This window comes from Amblyomma maculatum, chromosome 5 (assembly GCF_055883805.1).
Source record: "Amblyomma maculatum isolate TAMU_Amacu chromosome 5, ASM5588380v1, whole genome shotgun sequence".
Taxonomy (NCBI): Eukaryota; Metazoa; Arthropoda; class Arachnida; order Ixodida; family Ixodidae; genus Amblyomma; species Amblyomma maculatum.
Genome location: NC_139348.1, coordinates 158273810 through 158293719, shown reverse-complemented (window position 1 = coordinate 158293719; position 19910 = coordinate 158273810). Strand labels below are relative to the sequence as shown.

At 48.1% G+C, this 19910-nt stretch overlaps 1 protein-coding gene across 2 annotated transcripts in view; it reads left to right on the top strand.

Annotated features, from left to right (window-relative positions):
* The first annotated feature begins 3853 nt into the window (after positions 1 to 3853).
* LOC146190102 (nucleoprotein TPR-like) overlaps positions 3854 to 19910 on the top strand; it is a 91723-nt gene continuing 75666 nt past the window's right edge. For both annotated transcript variants that reach the window (XM_084604841.1, XM_084604840.1), the window contains exons 1-11: positions 3854 to 4102; positions 5280 to 5384; positions 6911 to 6984; positions 8797 to 8893; positions 10203 to 10306; positions 12823 to 12987; positions 13338 to 13511; positions 14639 to 14858; positions 16678 to 16889; positions 17486 to 17656; positions 19216 to 19364. In XM_084604841.1, coding sequence (XP_084460967.1) covers positions 3961 to 4102; positions 5280 to 5384; positions 6911 to 6984; positions 8797 to 8893; positions 10203 to 10306; positions 12823 to 12987; positions 13338 to 13511; positions 14639 to 14858; positions 16678 to 16889; positions 17486 to 17656; positions 19216 to 19364 — 1613 coding nt within the window. In that variant the 5' untranslated portion in view covers positions 3854 to 3960. The remainder of the gene's footprint in view (positions 4103 to 5279; positions 5385 to 6910; positions 6985 to 8796; positions 8894 to 10202; positions 10307 to 12822; positions 12988 to 13337; positions 13512 to 14638; positions 14859 to 16677; positions 16890 to 17485; positions 17657 to 19215; positions 19365 to 19910) is intronic.

Below are 19910 nucleotides of genomic sequence, written 5' to 3'. Positions count from 1 at the left end.
CACATTTCTAATAATTAATAATTAACCATCAAGTGGATTTGACAGATACTGCGCTTTCCTTTCTCAAGTGGCCTTGACAGATGCTACGTTTTTCCTTTCTTATAAACCAAATATAAATATATTCTTATAAACCAGGGGTCAAGTGGATGCAGCTAGCACAGAACCGGGTTAAGTTGAGAAATATGGGAGAGGCCTTCGCCCTGCAGTGGGTATAGTCAGGCTGATGATGAGGATGATGATGATAAACCAAATTACAATTAAAGCGAAAGCTTCACTACGCTGGGAGAGCCGGTCTTCGTGTGTCACTAAATTTCGCAGGCTCAGGAATACCGCGTCTACTAGAGAAAGTAGTAAAGCTCGCAGCCAGGGCGCAGTTACTGGTGGTAAGCGATTTTAACACACGTCACATGGCATGGGGTTACAACGAAACCACGCCCAAAGGCAACAGAATTTGGGAAGCAGCCCAAGAGTTTGGCTTCTTCATTCTTAACGATCCACAGGAAGTCACCAGAATAGGCAACATCGTGAGTGCAGACATCTCTTCTGATCTAAGAAGCAAAAACATTCGGGACGCTCGCTGGAACAACACGCAACACTCGATAGGCAGTGACCACTGCATCATCTCCGTCAAGTTCAACATAACGCCACATAAACGCTTAACCGCAAAAGCCACAATTACGGACTGGGACAAATTTAGACAACTGGGGGAACAAACCGCCCCCTCCGTCATAACGGACCTGAAAGACTGGATCAGTGCACTTATTAATGACGTGCACAGCACCACAGCCGAAACACAATCCGCAGGTCAGGAAACCACAAACACGGACGCGCTGCACGTGTGGGAGGCTCACGCTAGTTTGCTTCGCCGTTGGAAAAAGCAGCGTTTCAACAAAACGCTGCGACGGTGCATTGCACAACTTGAGAGGCAGATCGAGGCACATGCCAGCGACCTGGAGAAACAACAGTGGGGACAACTCTGCGACGGAATGAACGGACAGCTCGGCAGTAAGAAAACTTGGCTCTTGCTCCGACACTTGCTCGACCCAACGGAAACAAAATCTGCTGCGCGGGATCACCTCGCACAATTTATACACAATTATGAAGGTACGGACGCGGAGCTACTAAATGCGCTATGCCAAATGTACCTGAACACGACACCTAGCACTAGCCCTCTGCCTATGTATGGAGGACCCCCCAAGGATTGTTGAACGAGGACTTTGCGGAAGCGGAGATATTGTACGCGACAGAACAACTCAAGATGATCTCGGCGGCGGGACCGGACGGTGTCAAACAAAATCCTCAGGAACCTAGACATCGGCTCAGTTTCGGCCCTAACTGACCTCATGAACACCTACTGGAGGAAAGGAGAGGTACCGCAGGAATGGAAACATGCCATAGTGACATTCATACCAAAACCAGAGAAGAAACAACCCAAGGCCCATTTTGTTAACATCGTGCCTCGGCAAACTAATGGAACACATCGTACTCAACAGGCTGCAGGGTTATGTAAAGGGCAACCACCTCGTCCCCTCAACCATGATAGGATTCAGACCCAACCTCTCCACGCAGGATGTCATGATTCAGCTGTTCGAGGGATGTTCTGGATCGCAGATGCTGTCATGGAACAAGAGCAATACTGGGGCTTGATCTCTGTAAAGCCTTCGATAACGTTTCGCACAAGGCTATATAAGAAAACCTCTCACTGGTGAATATGCGAAATCGCATAACTACCAGAATGTGCACTGGCACGCCATTTCCTTAGATCTGCGCATGAACACAAAGGTCCCGGCAGATGTCGGCGACTAGCCAAGCGATTGCGGGAGATTATGGTCAATGGCAATGGGAGGGCGAATCGCAGTCGCGGTAAGAACATTGCAAGTCAGGTGGATAGCTATGATTACGCACTCAGCGACGTGACCGCGACGAGTCGTGCGACCAGATGGGTGAGACCGTTAGAGGTTACTGAAATTGTTTCGCGGCTGCAAACGGAAAGCCCGAGGTTGGGCAGAATCGGCGGACCCACGCCAACAGTACTTTTTAGTGAAAGCAACTGTAGAAGCGGACCCTGCATGCGCATAACAGCGCGTAGGCAAGCGATCCCGAGAGCGGTCTCTACAGGCACCGCTGCTAAACCCGAAGCTAGCGCAGTCGCTGCGACAAAAGGAAAAATGCCGCGCATGTGCAATCACGCAAGCAGCGGCTCTGTAGCACCCACAGCCAGTGAAATCGCTGAAGGATCGTCAAATGCTGCGCATATGAGACACCACGCGAACAATTTTTTACTTCTTCCTAAACCCACAACAACAACCACGCGCACAGCTACTCCGCGGGCATAGCTACAACACCCCAAGTCAGCGCGATCGCTGAAAGAAGGGGGAGTGCTCCGAGCGTGGGAGGTCACGCACAGAGCAGCGTCGGCTGCTTATTACCGATCGGAATTTGGTAGGCGAAGTCGCCGAATGTCAACCGCAAGGGCACGAGAAGTCTCGTTCGAAGTTATCCGGTGCGTGTCGATACACAAGCCGGCTACGTTCCTTTACGCGAAGTGTGCAGAGCGCATTCAAACGAGCCGAGCTCACCGACTGGCCTTATTTACGACACCGGCACCCCGGGCGCACGTACGGGCCACGCCGTTTGCGTTCAGGCGGCGAAAGCTATGTTTAAACGGCGCGCCCCATGGCTGCGCCAGCATACAAGAGCAGCTCGCATTCGAGCTCGAACGGATAGCTCACGAACGGGAGGGCGAGATGATACCAGTGCATTCTGACCTCTCCCGACGCCGTCTGGGATTTCCCAGACACGAGCATGCCGGTTCAACCCTGGCTGGGGAAGAACCCGGCCCGTGTAGATACGCAGGCCCGGCTTGGTTCCTGTACACGGATGGTGCATGGAGGGACGGAGCCTGCTGCCCTTATGTATACGACCTGCGGGGTGTCAGCGCGGCTGGGGGAGAGCAGCGCACGGCGGGCGTACCGGCGGCACCTGACTGTGCAGCGGGCCAGCGGACTTCGTGCCCTCTTCCACGGCCGCTCGATGGACGCCTTCCATCGAACGGCCGTGCCTCTTCATCCCCGTGACTGGTGGTTGGCGGATATTTCAGCAGCATGAGTCCGATATGTGCGGCCTGCACGCGGAGCCATCCCGACGCGAGGGCGGCCGTCCCTGCTTTGGCCGCGGCGCCAGAGGCAGGGCGTATACCAACCCGAGTCCTGACTCCTGTCTTGCGGCATAGCTTGCCCAGGGACCAGCCGTGCAGCTTCAAAGGGGATAACGGCGCCCAGGTGGAGGTCGGTTATGGCGGCGTCTGCTGACGGAGGCTACTCGTCGGCGCCCGAGGGCGCGAAGCGTACGAGCGAGCGTGCTTCAATAATTTGTTCATTTACCCACTATATAACGTTTAAAGATCGGCATCTACTGTGCCATCCGATGCCTTCGGTTAGGCCGACACTGCAGCGACTACGACCGCCAGCAAATAGGTCGCGTTTATCTTCGTTTTATTAAATATTTTTGAATGGAACTTTCTTTTGTTTATTTAAAAGTTTCTCAAGAAGGATGAGAGAACTTTATTGAGGAAGATGTTTTATGCGTGGGAGGTGTTCCCCTCCCCGCGGTGGGTCGGCAACCCATCCAGCCCGCTCTGTGGCTCGGGAATGGAACCTTTGAGTCTGAGCTGAGTGGCGCGGCCTCCCACTGCGACTCGGTAAAGAACTGCAGCCTCTTCGATGTCTAGTCCTGATTAAAAGGGCAGATATACCACACTCACACTTACGCTCATTCGGAACTCGCAGAAATTGCGTCCGAATTTCGCGCGTTTTATGTCACGTGACATCACATGCCGAGCGTCCGGTTCCGGTCGCCATTCGTTCGTTAAGCCGGCGTTCGAGTTGCAGCGCAGCACATGGCGGGCATTTCTTGTCGTTATTATTAGTTGCCGGCACTGCAGCCGTTGATGTCGGCGTTATGTTGACAGATATTTTCGACGTGGACGAGGTACAGGCCCTCGCCGAGACCAGCAGGGTGAAGCTCGAAAACTTCATTGCCCTGAGCACGAAGACTGCCGAGGAGCTTCGTGAGGAAAATGCTCAACTCAAGGCGAGATGCGGTAAGTTGGCGTTTCTACCAAAAGATACTGTCTCATATTTGTGTAGGTTTCAAGAGATAAATGCAGTTGTTCACTCGCTGCTTTGAGATAAAATATGCTTGCACCTATAAACATGGGACCTGTTGACAACTTTTTTTGACGGGTATCTTGTTGACAACCGACTGAACGTTCCTGAAGCTTCGTTTTTTCCTAAAAGAATACGAGTCCTGTGCTTCGTTGAGTTTTTGTGCATAATTTATAGCTGGTGTACTGTATATTTCCTTGTTGAAGCGCGCGGCTAATCGATTGGGAGGTTGGCACTAGGTAGTGGTAGTAATTGCTGTTGTTTTGACCGTTACTTGCCGACTGATATGACTTCACCCTTGGGCATGAAGATGTGGTCCGTACCTGATACCTGACTGCTTCAGCGCTTATGCCGCCCAGAAAGTACAATTAATTTTGTTTTTGTCGACTTGGTATGTGCCAAACAGTTTGACGACAGTCGTAAACAACTCACGTAGCAGCTCAAGCTTAGCGCGAAGTTGCCACCGTGCTCGCCCAAGCCAGCTTAGGTTTTCAGTTACGCTAAGAGAATAGCATTCTCGAAACCACCTTCATGATTGTAAGCTTCGTTTCATTGGACTTCACATTGGCACAGGATAATACATGTGAGGAAAGAACACAATTCTTGTAGCTTGCTTTCTAGTTTATAGTTTGTAGCTATTCGATTCTTTGCAGTAGCCAACCACCTCAGCTTAGGGAACGCAATACATGACAAGGTGTTCATGGTGCATATGCAGTTGTCTGCAGTGTTGCCTTTTTGCTGTCGCAGGGATTTTTAGAAACTGATAGGTTCGTGTAGTTCCCATAATTAAAGCTAGATGTCTTTGAAGGTGACCCATAACAACAGCGTGACAGATGGGACATAGAAGAACGGACGACAACACAGAGCGCTGCTTCTATGTCCCATTCTTCCGTTCTTCTATGTCCTGTCTGTCGCCGTGCACACCAACTCGCCCAACAACTGGTATTGTCTTTGAAAGGTTCCCCCTCAGCATCATTCCTTGATACGCAGTGTCTCATATGAAGGTTAGAGAAACTGGAAGGGATTAGACTTCTACTGCAGTAGTCACTTGCTGCGTTCTAGTACTGATATGTTTCTCAACCATAATAACATGTTATCTCCTGGCCTCTGCAGAGCGCAGCTCTTTCCAGCTCGAGGCGGCGCTGTCAGAACATCGATCGCAGACAACCGCCCTTGAGGATGCCTGTGGGCGAGCCAAGCAGCAGGCGGCTCAGCTTGGTACAACCTTCCCACAATTTTTGCTCAGCATTTAACACAGATCCCAGTGTATTATTATCATAGCTTGCCTCAGCTCATTGCAGTTCATTCATAGTTGGCTATGGTTACATGCCACAGTCTGATTCCAGCTCTGTATTGTGTTTTTAAATCTGTTGTAATGTGCGTCATATCCTAACAATTATGCTCTTCCCAGTAGTAACCCATTTAAACATTGTGGCTAGAATGGAGGCAAAACAATGTCGGTGCGTGTTAAAGAACTTCAGGTGGTTGAGATTTCCGGATCCCATACTACAGAATTTCTCCAGTGTTTCTTTGGAACATTAAACCCTATAAATGAAATGTTATTGAAGTGTTTTGGACTGGGCTACTGCTGTCCGAAGAACTGCCAAACTGATTGCCATGTCTTGTAGAGAGCTATGCCGTGCAGTGCTTTCATAGCCGGCCCTTTATGTGAAAGGCATAAAGCTGTCGTAGAATATCCCCAAACGATTGCACCAGTTTCAGCCAGTGTTACATCATTATAAAGAACACCTTTCACCTAACTGGGAAGTGTAACGAAACTATTACAGCATTTACCTTTCAACACTCTCTTATAGGCATTGGTTTTATTAATTGGCCAGAAATTACTGCATGTGATCATGACACGTAGAGCTTGGCAAGCTGTCAAACAGCTGTTTGCTTGGAAAGCGTACTAGTATTCTTTTGGCGAAATTAATTCAGTACGGAAGACTGTTTGCACAGATGTTGTGACTAGGGTTAAGGCACACAATTTCTTGTCAGATTTGAGATGTTTTTGAAGGTAGTTCGGTAAATTGTGTGTGCTCATCACGTCTACTGGTCACTTATATATGGCTTTCAGATGAAGCTGATTTGCAACTTTTTCCTGAATTTGAATGGGACACTATTTGTGCTTTTGCTGAATGTTAGTTCAGTGTAATTATTACCTTAAGGTCACCATGAAGCAGTATTACATAATGCAGTTTTTTTTATTAAAGCAGCTAATCATTCCTGACAGATAATCATTGAACAAAGCGGTCAGTTGCAAATTATCATAACCTGTCAAACAAGTTTGCATTTCTTTATGCATTTTGTGGGATAAGAATGTTATGTTAATCCTTGTAGCTTCCAAGAAGGTGGAACGAACATGGCAGCATTTTTTTCATGTGTGTGTGTGATAAGATGTGGGACAAAGGGTGGGGTGAATTCCGGCAGTATATCTTGTTTTTCGAAGAGCTGAATGATATACCTTTGCATTTAATCGCCATGTGATTGTGCTGACATATACAATAGCATTTAGAAAGCCAAGTGAAGGAAACCAAGACATGTGACACTAGTATATTTTTTGCGTAATGCTTATCACTGATGGCCTAGGCCCATTGTTAATCTGGCATTCAATAAAAGCGGACCAAATTGTTTTGCCATATGATGCCCCTTGTTTACTGCGGTGTATCTGGGAACCGGCACCTACTGGCTTGGCAAATCTTGTGGAAGGTGTTGACACCGGGGTCTTTGAATTTTTTCCTCAGCCTCTGAGCTGGGCACCTGTCGAGTGGAACTGGAAGGTGCCAAGGCGGCGGCTTCGTCCACCAAGGTGGACCTGGTAAGTGCTGATACGGCCCATCTCACGACTCTCATCTCCTATTCAGGGCTGTGCGTGATATGAGGAACCGGTTCAAATCCGAGCAGATTTTAAGAGTTAAAATTGCAACTTGTTCAACCATGCAGGGATTATGGTCACTCTACACTCTTAATCTGGTTCCACATGCGTTCTGGTTATAAGAACTTTATTCTAGGTTCCACTGATAACTGTAACCTATGTGGAACCAGATTAAGGTTGTAGAATATACTGAAGCAGGGCGAAAGGTGTTCTACATGTTGGTAGTTGATAAGAGAGGGGCACACAAGTGCTGCAGAGTACATTTGTAGCTTGCAGGGCGTTTGGTGCTGAAGCAGTTGAGCGAGTGAGTCATGTGAGCTATTGTCCGAAGTGTGCCTGGGATACAAGGCCGCTCAGTTTCCTCACGCGATGGCAAATTGCAGTGAGCTGTCTTACTGCAAAAATTTTGTGCTTAGGCTTGCTTTTGCTTGTGCGTTCATGAAAGGTCTCAGTGAGGTAACTTGATAGATAGTCTAGTCAACAAGCCCGTGGTTTAGTGACACCTTTCTGGGCTGCAGTGGTGTGATTCCTTTGCCAGTTTCCAAAAGGCTGGAGCTGCTATAATGTGACACAATACAAGTAGCCTGCGCCAAAATGCAGCGTTTAGTGAAATAATCGATGTTGCATTTGGCGTATCAGATGTGGTGACTACTAACCTATGTAACCATACCTGGACTATTTCATCCTACTGTCGGCATGAGGGTGGACGCCATGTTGACAGCTTTTCTCCTCCAAAAACCATGGTGGATAATTTAGGGCAGTTTTTACAGGTTGATTGTATGGCAGTGCTGGCGCTGTACAGTAATGTGGAAATAAAAGTTGATTGATTGACTGTATAGACCTTTGGCTATATATTAACTGTAACAAGCTTTATTGTACACACATAATTGAGAAAAAGGCATTACAAACTAGAAGGTATGGGCACATTGTTATGATTTTTTAGCGTGTGTGTGTAAATTCTTATTACGCATTCTATAAATATGTCTGCTTGTGCACGTCTGCACCAGACGCTCATTTTGCTGCTCCGAAATGCAATTCTGGCTGCTTTAAAAGGTTCTGAAAACAACTTGGGCTGGTTGCTTTACTGCAGTTGGAAAAACGAATTTAGCAAAGCTAAGGCTGACCTCATGGCACTATGGAGTTGGAAAGATGTTAATTTCACAAAAAATTTGATATCACAAAAAAGTCTTGCCATTTTTGGACAGCTTGATGTGTCTTAATTTTATCATTATGGCAGGTGTAGTGTCGGTACCTTATCTTTAATCACGTTGAGAATACCATTGACTTAGGGATGAGCGTAACTCAAGTGGCTAGCAAAAAAATGTACAGGTTTATGCAATGGCAGGAAAAAGTGAAGTATTGGTATTGCATTGGGTAGAAAAACAGATTACAGCAGACACCGAAAGGACACAAGGAACATACGAGACATTGGGTGACACTAAACCTGCAGTATTCGAATTGCATGCTTCATTTCGTTTAGAGTGCATATATTCTTTTGCTCCAGGTGTTTAAATGTTTGTCTAGCTGAAACAACAGAGAGCATTCACTGCAGACTGTTATGTGGTGCAGGTCTTTAGTGTACCTGTGGTAAGTATAGAAATTCAATGTGCAGGGCTGGCCTATTTGCAAAGAATTGGACATATTGGTTTGCATTGATTCGAAGATCTAGTCCCTGCGGCGGTGTTTTGAGGCAATTGTTGCGTTTCTTTTGTGCATGTGAGGTGTAATCTCGTGTTTTTTGTTGTTGGGGGTCAGGAACTGGCAAAGAAGAACCTGGAGCAGGTAGCGAAGGAGAAACTGGAGCTCTTGCAGGCGATGGAGAAGCGGACGCAGGAAATGGCATCTCTCAACGGTATACTACCAACTTCTCCATGCTTAATGGGAACATGGGATCATCAGCATTGAAGCCGTCTGCTTTCTGAGAAATAGGGGAGCTTGGGACTAGGGATCAGCAATTAGTTTTCGATCTTGAGGAACAGTGTTAATTTAGGAATAGTCAGAGGCCCCAGTAAAGCAATAGGAGGTGTTGATAGCACGAAAAGTGGTTGCAGAACGACATAAATTGCTGCTGAACATGGCTGCATGATACCATATTTACTTGCATAATGCTCGAACTTTTTTTTTCATGGAAAATTGATGCTAAGTTGGGGGCTGTGATAATTATGCGGGGAAAAGTTTCGAGCAGATGTTTTGGAGCGCTAAAAGCAAATTCAAATAGGTGCGAATCGGGATTCTTATGGCAGCTATTGTAAATATAACCAAAACATTACTTTCAATCAGAACTTACCCTTGTTATAAAAGTACAGGGTCGCCAAAAGCACCAATCGCTAAAGCACTTTATTTACCGCACGAAGCCTCATCAGCACTTCCTGCATTCCGTGGTATAATGTTCACAGCAGACCATACAGCTCTACTCTTGATCAGAGACTTGATCCGAGTCCGTATCGGCACTGCAATTGTTGTCTCCAGTAGCGCACCACGCAGAACTCGTTGACGTCGAAGTGCCTGCTGGCAGCGCGGTTGCAGCTGTATAACTTGCGTGCCGCCCCACCGTGATGCGGCACCAAGAACACGGTAGACGGTGGAACAAAGCAAGCAACACGGACGGAACGAAAGAACAATGATAATGAGACATGGAGACACCTCGCAGAAGAACATCATGGAAAAACAAAAAGACGAGCATAACTGATGATGATGATCTACCCGAGCGCACTGTCGCCGCCTGGTAGCGCGTGCACACAATGAGGCCAGCTAGGTTCATCCAAAGTTGGTGCTTGTTAGTACTACTAGTAGACGACTCTCGCGGTGGTAATATTGGTGGTGCGATGATTATGCGAGGAAAAAAAAATTCTGATTTTTGACGCCCAATGTTGGGGGTGCGAGCATTATGCGAGTAAATACGGTAAAAATTTAGTGTGATAACTCGGCAGTCATTGAAATGGCGCACTTGACGAGATTCATTAGAACTTCATTGGTTGAATGAGCGTAAGCATGATTCGGAGCCTTATTGGACACTCAACAGAGCTGTGTACTGCACTTTCTTGGCATTGCATGTGGATTTGTGGCAGGGCTCCTGCTTTGCAGCGGACGGCCAGTAGTAGCATATGGACGGAATCTCTGTCATTTGTGGATCGTATGAAAGTTCATGGGTGCATGTGCAGAGCGGTTGGAGTCCCTCCAGGCCGAAGTGAGCAGCAGCCATCAACAGCAGCGGGAGCAGACGGTGCGTCTAGAAGAGCTCCAACTGCAGCTTCTCAGCGCGCAGGTCAGTTGTTCACCCGTTCGTGGCATTATGTACAAGAAGTGACAATATTTTTCCATGCTTGGGAGCGTTCTGCTTCGTCTTGCTGTTTGTATTCAATGCCTATTGCTCGGAAACCTCATGCTGATTTTTGAACAACTGCTTATGTTTGGCTGTTTTTCTTTGTCACCAGTGTTGCAGATGCTGGTGAGAAGCTGGCACGATTGCAGTGCTAAACCAGTGCGAGAATTACCGCAAAAACACATGTATAACACAGACCTGCATATTATACGAGGTGTAATTTCGGGATAGCAAAAGCAGAAAAAAAGGTTTTCATCCGTTTATAATGTAAGACAGAAAAAAAGATCAGCAAAGGTATTTATTTGCACTACATTTCGTGGTCGCCCTGCTAGGCATATGCGCTCTGCACTTTTGTGTCCAATGCCACCCCGCAACAGGCGTCGAATAGTACCACAAACCATCATGTGCCGGTGCTGGTTCGCTCCCCTTCTTGCGTCGACACGCTTGATAGAATTTCACGGTGTTCTAAAATCAGCAGCTGCTTCCAGCTTGGATGCGGAGCCCAGGACCTTCTGGCCACCATGCTCCGCACTGCACTCACGCCAGTTCACGTCTAGCAGCACGCGCAGGCGTGTGCCATGTACGCCCAGGAGGCGTTCCCAGATTCACGGTTTTCACGATCTTCGTCGTACGGCACGTGCATCGTCTGCCGAGAATCTCTTGCTGGGGACATCGTTTAGTCGAAACTCTTCTTCGGTACCTCTAAACGCATTAAGTATCGCGCATTTGCTTGAAAGCACGGCCGACGCACTTCTTTGGAATACATGTGGAGCGTCTGCAGTTTGGCTGTAAGGCGTGGCTAGCATGGCTGGGGAGGCCCGTCAAAGACCTCATGCAACGAGCCGAGTGATCCTTTCTCTGTGATCAACCTCCTTCCGACTGCGTGCGTGTCGTGGGTGTGCAGTGTGGTTGTGAGGATCATGGGGTCAATGTGGTGAAACCGAAACAGTCAACAGACACCACCGCTAGACAGCGCCTTTTCTGCTGGAAGCCTGATGATGATAGTGCTGATTAATAACGAGGCTGGAACTACGGATTTAGGATGAATTTGTTAGGAACCACATGCAATGCGAGGCGGAAACCTGACATAAAATCGGGGAGAAAAACCTCTTACTGTAAGTGGGTTTTTAACGGTAAGCAAGCTACAGCTACTTTGGGGTTAACTGGTCCTTAGTTTGCTTGCTTGATCAGGCTAGAACTGTGCAGTCTTTGTCAAAATGCAGTTCCCATTAGATCACTCTTGGGCCACGCAGCGGGCCCTGTTTCGGCTCATTAACATTGTGAATCTTTGAAAGCTGCGAGGGAACCCTTGGTCTCGCACCTCTGAAGCTCAGGAGCTTTCGGGTGATGGGGACTGAATTCCGCATTATCCAGCTCAGAAGTGAACTTTGCATGTACCGTATTTACTCACGCATATGAACCAATTCATCACCCTCCCCCCCCCCCCCCCCCCCCTCCTTTTCTACTTTTTTCCAATGAGAATTATTAGAAGTTAGTCGTTAGTACATAACCTCCGTTTCGTGCCATTGCAGCCCACAACATATTCTGTGCAGCGATAACATTACCGTGTGGTAATCTTTTGACATTAGCTCTAGCATTGGAGAAAAAAGGGGGGGGGGGGGTTGTCAGAATGAACTGGGCAGAGTGCCAACGGCTTTGACAGGAGTGCTGGCAGTGGTTTGCTTGGCTCGTCTGGTAGTGCAAGCCTAGTTTTCACTACATTAGCTTTATCATACTGTGATGAGGGCGGGCGCCTTCCACTCCGACAAAATCATTGGAAAGCGTTGATAGCAGCAAATGCCTTTTGAAGCGAACAGTACTAAAAACCGGCGTCACGTTCGCGGCTGAACCAGTGCTTTCTTTGACGAATGGGTGGAAGGATGGAAGACTCGCAAAAAAAAAAAAAGTTATCTCTCTGGTCTTTTTCTTGTAGTGAACCTTCCCCCAAAGCTGACTTCAATTTTTCTTGAAAAAACATGGGTTCATTATACAAGTAAACACGGTATGTCATCTTTGATGGAGGTTGTAGATTGTAGGACAGTTAGATTGCTTTTCTTTTTTTTTTTTTTTTTATGATTGTGGAAGTAAACGAGTGACTCGGAGGGCTCTTGAAAAAAAAAAAAAATTCTCATTAAGTAGTCTGGTTTGGATGAGGGACACCATAGGAGAGGGCTCTGGAAATATCGACCACTTGGGATCAACGTGCACTGACATTGCTCAGTACATGGGTGCCTTGCGTTTCGTGTCCATCGAAAACCTGCCGCTGCGGCCAGAATAAAACCTGTGTCCTAGAGTCCTAGGGATCACCAGCTGGTCTATTAATGGGAGAAGCCTCTGTCCTGCAGTAGCTGTTAAGTTAGGCTGGAGGGGGGCCACACTATATGTGGTCCTCTGGTGCCTTTGGCTGAAACTTGGCAGTCAACTTAGGCCCTTGCTTGGTCCTCCCATGGTGCACACAGCATGCGGAGAAGCGCCTGCAGCAGGAGAGGGAGCTGGTGCAGGCGCAGCTGGAGGAGCTACATGAGGAGGCATCTACACACCGCCAGGAGGCTGCACAGCTGCGTCGCGACAAGGCAGGCCTTGCCCTCGACCTCCAGGCTCAGCTGGACCAGCAGAAGGAGCACGTAAGCAAACGAACTAGCTCTCTGCTTCAGCACGCCCTTCCTTCCTCCCCTTGCTCAGTGTGTTGGGCTCTTCACCCTTTCCGGCCAAGAATAACAGCCATTTTGAGAGTGCTTTTTTATAGAGGATGCCGATAGAAGTGAGGACGCCACATCCTCTCTTTTTGATGTTTTGTGTGAGAGTTTGTATTATATGGGGAGCAAAAAGAAGAAACAAGTGCCACTTAATTGGGGCTGACCTCTGTGTCCACTGTGTGCAAAGGGCTTTCTCGTTTCAGCAGCAGCACTGTCTTCATTCATTTTGTGTGGAGTTTTCTGGGCCCCACATGGTGGTGCATGCATGCGTTGTGCAGGTGCGCTCCCTGACGGGCCAGGTGGAGACATGGCGCTCCACCGCCCGGGAGCAGGAGCAGCGGGCCGAAGCCCTGGCCTTGCGTCTGCGCGAGGCCCAGGAAGCCCAAGCAAGCCTCGAGGCTCACTTCCGCCACGAACTGCAAGCACAGGCGCGGCTCACAGACATGCACAAGGTGAGTCATTGGCCGCTCGCTTGCCCCAGCTTTTACGGACGTGCTTCTCGGTTCTCTGACGTTGTTCAGTGTAACATGAAAAGATGAAGACGAAAGGGAAAGGACGTGGCACCTTCTCTGTGCAGCAATGAAAAGGTGGCCCACCTTATTGTGCAGCTAACGGCACATCGTCTCCTAGGAATAACCATCGCTACACTTCGTGCTGCGCAACTGTGGTAGTCACACTGAATATTGGTGCCATCGTAGCTTCTGAAAACGGGCTGTTTGGTTTGCTTTATGGGGTTTAACGTCCCAAAGCGTCCGAGGCTATGAGAGGAGGCGTAGTGGAGCACCCCGAAAATTTCAACCTTGTGGGTTCTTTAACGTGCACTGACATTGCCCAGCACGTGGGTGCCAAGAGAGTGTGTTCTAAATTGGCACATTTGGCGTGGGCACACTTGAAAACTTTTAATAACTAGTATTGCAGCTTCGACATAACTAGGACGGGAAGAGGAAAAGTGGTTATTTGCTGTTGTTTCCAGTAAAGAACTGTTGGTGACAGTCCGAGCAGTGGTTGACTCAGCAGACATCTAATTTGAGGCAGCGGCGGATTTGAAATGGTACTTTCACTTTATGGCGGTCTGTACTGTACGAAAAAGATCCAGCAACCTATGGTCAACTCTGTGCGTTTTTTTTTCCCATCATGTCCAAGCTTGCGCTCGTCCTGTGTGCCTCTCTTGTCCTCGTCTGTTCCGCGCTAAGCCTCCCAGTAATCAAGCTTAAGTGTTGTTCTGGAAACAAAATATATATACGTTTATGAAAGGTAACTTTGGCAATGTTAAATCAATGTTGATAGTGCTAAACCGTATCCTAGTTCAAACCAAGCAAAAGAGATGGGCATGCACAAGGCATGAGGTATGAAGGCACAATAAACAGTGGCCTCTCTGAGTAACAAAATTAGATATCAGGGCAAAGTGACCATAACATCGGCTGGCAGAGATCTGCAAGGGCAGATGGGAAGTGTGTAGGGATAATGGAATAGGTGGAGCTGGTGCAGGACAGGGTTAATTTGAGGGGTACCGGAGGAGAATCCTTTGTCGTGCAGAAGACCCAGTTGGAAGTTTATGATGGTGTGTCTGCCCTTACAGGAGCTGTCCGAGAGCCGTAAGGCCCGCATCGATGAACTGGTGGGCACACTGGAGGAGATGCAGGCCCTGCTGATGGAGACCAAGGCGGCTGCTGAGAAGTCCCAGGCGGCCCTGTGCGAGGCCCAGGCCAGCCACGAGCAGGAGCTGGAAAAGCGGGAGTCCGAGCTGGAGTCCCTGCGCAAGGAGCTCCAGCTGGCCAACAGCCTGCTTGAGAACAAGGGTGGGTGGGGGCACTGTCCAGAGTTGCTCTCTCTCTCCTTCCGGTTTTACTGGTAGTTGAAGACCTCTCATGGTCGGTTCCGTTTAACCCTTTGGTTTCCCCAGGCATTATTTTCGAGTTCTCTGCAACACCTCATGATTAGTCAGTGCCACGGCTCGTACCTCTGCTTCATTGACTTCATTTTTGGATTAGCCACGCTGCGACTGCTTAATTAAAGGCAAAAACTTGTTTATTCGAATTTTATGGGAAAAAAAAAAAGAAGAAAGTGTTGGAATTATCTGATATTCGAAGTGTTGAATGATCTGGAAAAATTGGCAAGGACCTTTTGCACTGTGGTAAGTTTATTTGGCGAAAGATTGGGCAGTAGTTGCCTACTTATGGCGTGACAGCAGTGAGATGATCACATGTGCATGTTAAGGGGGAGCCCTCTCGCAAAGTGGCTTCATAATGCGTGACAAGGCTTCACTGTACACAAGGACTGATCACTCAGTTGCATCGTTTTCAGGAAGGCTGTTTTTGCTCTTGTCTGATTGATGAAGCTCCGGAACAGGATGTGGTGGCAACCAAACTGACATGCAGTTCCGGTGTTTCCGCCTAGCGGAGGTGAGGGTAAAAATGATGTAAACTCGCATTATGGGTCCTGAACAAGGCAAAGCCTCACTGGGAGAGGCCATTTAAACTAACCAGTGCGAAACCCATAGCATATGAATTTAGTGTCCGATGCCATATACATATGTGCGTCAGAAATCCCCATAGTTCAAACTGGACAATGCAGTTCGAGTTGTCTGGAGCTCCGAATTAAAGTAGACTCCCTTAAAGATGGCGGGACCAGAAAATTTGTTCGTGTTTTCAGAAGTTCGTCTTAACAGAAGCGTGCATAAAAAAATAGCTTGCCCAAGTACATTGCATGAAAGCAATCAATAAAGTTGCCTTCAAGGGAGAATAATTGTGCATAGAGCATTTATTTCTATGCTGCACATTGCAAGGAAAGTTTGTTCATTAATTCATTCTTTATGGTGCTCATGCTCATCATGGTGGCTAAGTGGTTTTGGCATTTGGCTACTGATTTCCTAGGTCATGGTGTCAACCCTCGCTCCAGTGGTAGTTTTTTGATGGAAGCAAAATACACACACAAAAAAAAACATTCACTTTGTGATGTCTCCTATGCTTGCTCTGACATTGCAACTATGCGTTAAAAGGTAGACACAGGGGATCACACTGTACAGTTACTGCTCCTTTTGGAGGGGGCAGTGTTGTAGTAGTGACAGCCACAGCTGTGTTGATCTGCTTGCCTCCAGACCCTATCGCTTGTCGTTATGCGACTGCTTCTATGCTGTTTTAGGCTCGCCGGTGCAAACTGTTGGACCACCGTTGAGGGTGACTGTCGCTGCACAGCTGTTATTTAAGCCATCTTATTGCGTTATCGCCTCATGGTGGCGCTGCGTCGTTGAGTGTGCAAATCCTACGTCTAGTGCTTTCAGAACGACACCAGTCCTCCTCACCTTGTCGTGCATTGAGGTCAAGCTTGGTGTCTTAACCACTGCTGGTGACAGCTGTGAAGAGCCACTTGCCAAAGTTTAGCAGCAGAAAGGTGCTGTGGGAACTCATCTTTTTCATATTCAGGGATGCAGACAAGCAGTCCTTTCCATAAGGTGATGGGTCTGTGGGTTGTTTTTTGCATGCACGTTGGTGCTGTGCGAAGGGGAATGAAGACGTGCAAGAGTTTGCAGTAGCTTTTCAAAGCTCTCGGGGGGTTCCTGGGGAGCCCAAAAGATGAGGCATCCCTTGGTCAGCCTCTGTTGCATGTGATGGTATGCAGGGGGCATCATGGAGCGCCTCTTCCCTGCGGCCCACGTGTCTGGCCTGGCGTCGGAGTCTGGCCTGAGCCTGACGGAGCTGTTGGCCGAGCGGCTGGAGCAGCAGCGGTCGCTGGCACAGGCTGTTCGGGAAAAGGAGGCCCTGCAGCAGCAGCTGCATGAACTCTCCCAGGAGCTGGCCGACAGGGTGCCCATTGTGGCTAGGCATATGCAGGCAAGCTTCCCCACTTTGCGCATGCTCTGTGTATAGCGACAGCTGTTCAGTTCAGTTGAGTTCAATTCGTTTAATTTCACCAAGTACACGGCTGTGGCTCTTTGTCAAAAAGCTGCTCGGGGCAGCTTGATGAGACCCAAGAGACCGTAACAAGGGAAAGCAGTGCAGATATATGATTGCAGTGCGACAGAAAGAGAGATGAGTATTATATGCAATGTTATATACAAAGGAAATGCTATTACAATCAAATCTCGATATAATGAAACACGTGGGACCGCAAGAAATCGTTCGTTATTTTGAAATATTGTAGTAAAAAAAAAACCTGCGGTTATAAGCCAGTGGTCAAACCTAGGTATGAAAATGATGCACCTGATATACAGCTTACTTGAATTAAAAATGAGTTTTCTGGTTGATAATGGAACTGAAAAGTAACCGCTTATGTTAGCATTGGGCCATGATTACTGAATAATCAATTCATTCTTTGCTGTGCTATGCAGCTCACATTACAGTTGTGGTGGCTGTTGCCATTGACTCTGTGGGCTCCATTCCTTGGTAGTAGCATGATGGCTTCATGTTTTGACCCTTCGTGTGTGCAGGAGTATGAGAAGGCGGTGTCTAGCGTGGCGGCCCTGCGGGAGCAGCTGACAGGGGCCCTGGTGGAGCAGGAGCAGAGAGCACGCGAGCGGGACGAAGCTCGTGCTGCGCTGGCGCATGCCCAGCGGGAACTTCGCCGTTGGCAGCAGCAGGCCAAGGACCTCTCGCGCCAGGTATGTGAGCATGTGGCTAGAGAAGGGTGTCTGCTGTACACCTTTCTGCACTCGTGGTTTGGTTTGGTTCATGGGGTCTTGTTGGGCTGTATTATTGGCCCATGATCTCATAGACACATGGTTCCACTTCCAATTGCCATATTGGACTCATTGGCACTCGAGGCCTCTGGAAATTTTGACCACCTGGGGTTCTTCAATCCTTTCACTGCTGTATTTTTTTTTTCTGACTGCTCCTCACTTCCTGCCAGATTATTTTGCGTGTTAGTTCCATAGATATTTGCGTTAGTACCGTATTTACTCGCATAATGCTCACACTTTTTGTCTCAGGAAAATTGATGTTGGGGGATGCGATAATTATGCGAAGAAAAGTTTTGAGCAAATGCATTGGAGCGCTAAAAGCAAATTTAAACCGGAGTGAATTGGGATTCTTATGCCAGCTATTGTAAATATAACTGAAACATTACTTTCAAGCAGAACTTACCCTTGTTATAAAAGTACAGGGTTGCCAAAAGCACAAATTGCTAAAGCACTTTATTTGCCGCACGCAGCCTCATCGGTCCCCGCATTCCGTGGTATCTAATGCTCACAGCAGTGCATACAGTTCTACTCTTGATCAGAGACTTGACCCGGGTCAGTGTCCATCGCCGTCTCCAGAGCGTATTACGCAGAACTCGTTGACGCCGAAGTGCCTACTGGCAGCATGGTTGCTAGGCTGTAGTGCGTATACTCGAAAGCTTTCAGCTTAAAAGCAGCTGTATAACTTGCGTACTGTCCCATTACGATGCGGCACCAAGAATACGGTAGACGGTGTGTGTGTGTGTGCGTGTGCGTGCATGTGTGTGTGTGTGTGTGTGTGTGTGTGTGTGTGTGTGTGTGTGTGTGTGTGTGTGTGTGTGTGTGTGTGTGTGTGTGTGTGTGTGTGTGTGTGTCAGTTCCCTTGACAGTGGCAGTTAAAGGGGTAATGTGCAGTGACATCATACGGTACACAGGCCCCTTGCTTTTCGTGTCCCCCGTAAAGCAGCTGGAATTTACTTTCGCATCCTTGGGTTCAGCAGCTGAGCAGTCTAATCACTTGAGTCACCGCGGCGGGGCTGTGACTTGTGGAATCTGCTGCATGCTGTCAACACCAGTCACAACTCGTGATGCATATTTGATCAGTGGGTCTGGACACTGTGCAGATTTAAGTTAGTTGAGACAGATAATGAGGAACTCATTTCACATTTAATTAAAATGAATGTCATCACCAGGCTTCCAACTGTGGGCAAGGCACTTAGTTATCCAGAATTCCGGGGGGGAAAAATGCGGATCTGAGAAAATTTGATGGAATTTAATCTTGGCAGCCGACTTTTCTTTTTTGATATTTTTCTCGTTGTGACTGGTAGTGCTAAGATTAAATCCGTTAGGTCAAGGTTTGGCTGTCAGAATTAGAGGTGACTGTGCGTTACACGATTCTGCATCACTTCGCCTGGTGTCTGCCGAGTGTTTTGTTGCATTGTAAGCCGGAGCTGCGGTGAAGAGAAACGAGCAGCCATTATAAAGCTGTTCCATGGGTACTGCAGGTTTGCCAGCTGATGCGAGAAGTGGAGGATGCGCGAGCAGGCAACGCGACACCATCCTCGCAAGAGGGGGAGATCACCTCCACTGACGAGGGGGCCCCGCCTCCACTCACAGCCTCCGAGGTCATCTCCAAGCACCTGGTCACCTTCAGGTGGGCTGCCGACCAGTGCTGGGCTCTCGGATCCTTACCTGCCAACCCTCTCTGTTCACCAGGGAGACTTCCGATATTTTACCCAACTTTCGGATTGTGCAATCATTCCCTTATATCTCCTGATAAGTTGCCTTTGCTCGTCGTACAAGAATAGTGCTTCTGCAAAAAAAAAAAAAAAAGAAAAGAAGCGACACCGTGGAATCTGCAGCTGCGTCGTAATAGCTAGCATCGGCACTATCAGCATCATTGGCTCGGCTAAGCAGCTGGACAATGCCAAATCGGCGCAGAGTTGCTGTGGCTCATTGCATTTCGTGCTTAGAGTTTACTAAGCTGCATGTGTGGTGCACTGCGTAAGGTTAGGATAGTTGCGTGCATGAAGTCATGGTGCTACCAAAGCCGAAGAAGAAATGTTTGCAGAAGTTTCTGCAATCCTGTACTTGGCAGTTTTTTTCTTCGTGATGTCGAGAATAGGCGTGCATTTTGCAACTTGCATAAGGTGTTGGTGTGATGTGTGTTCCACGGAGATGGAGGTGATTTGAAACAAAC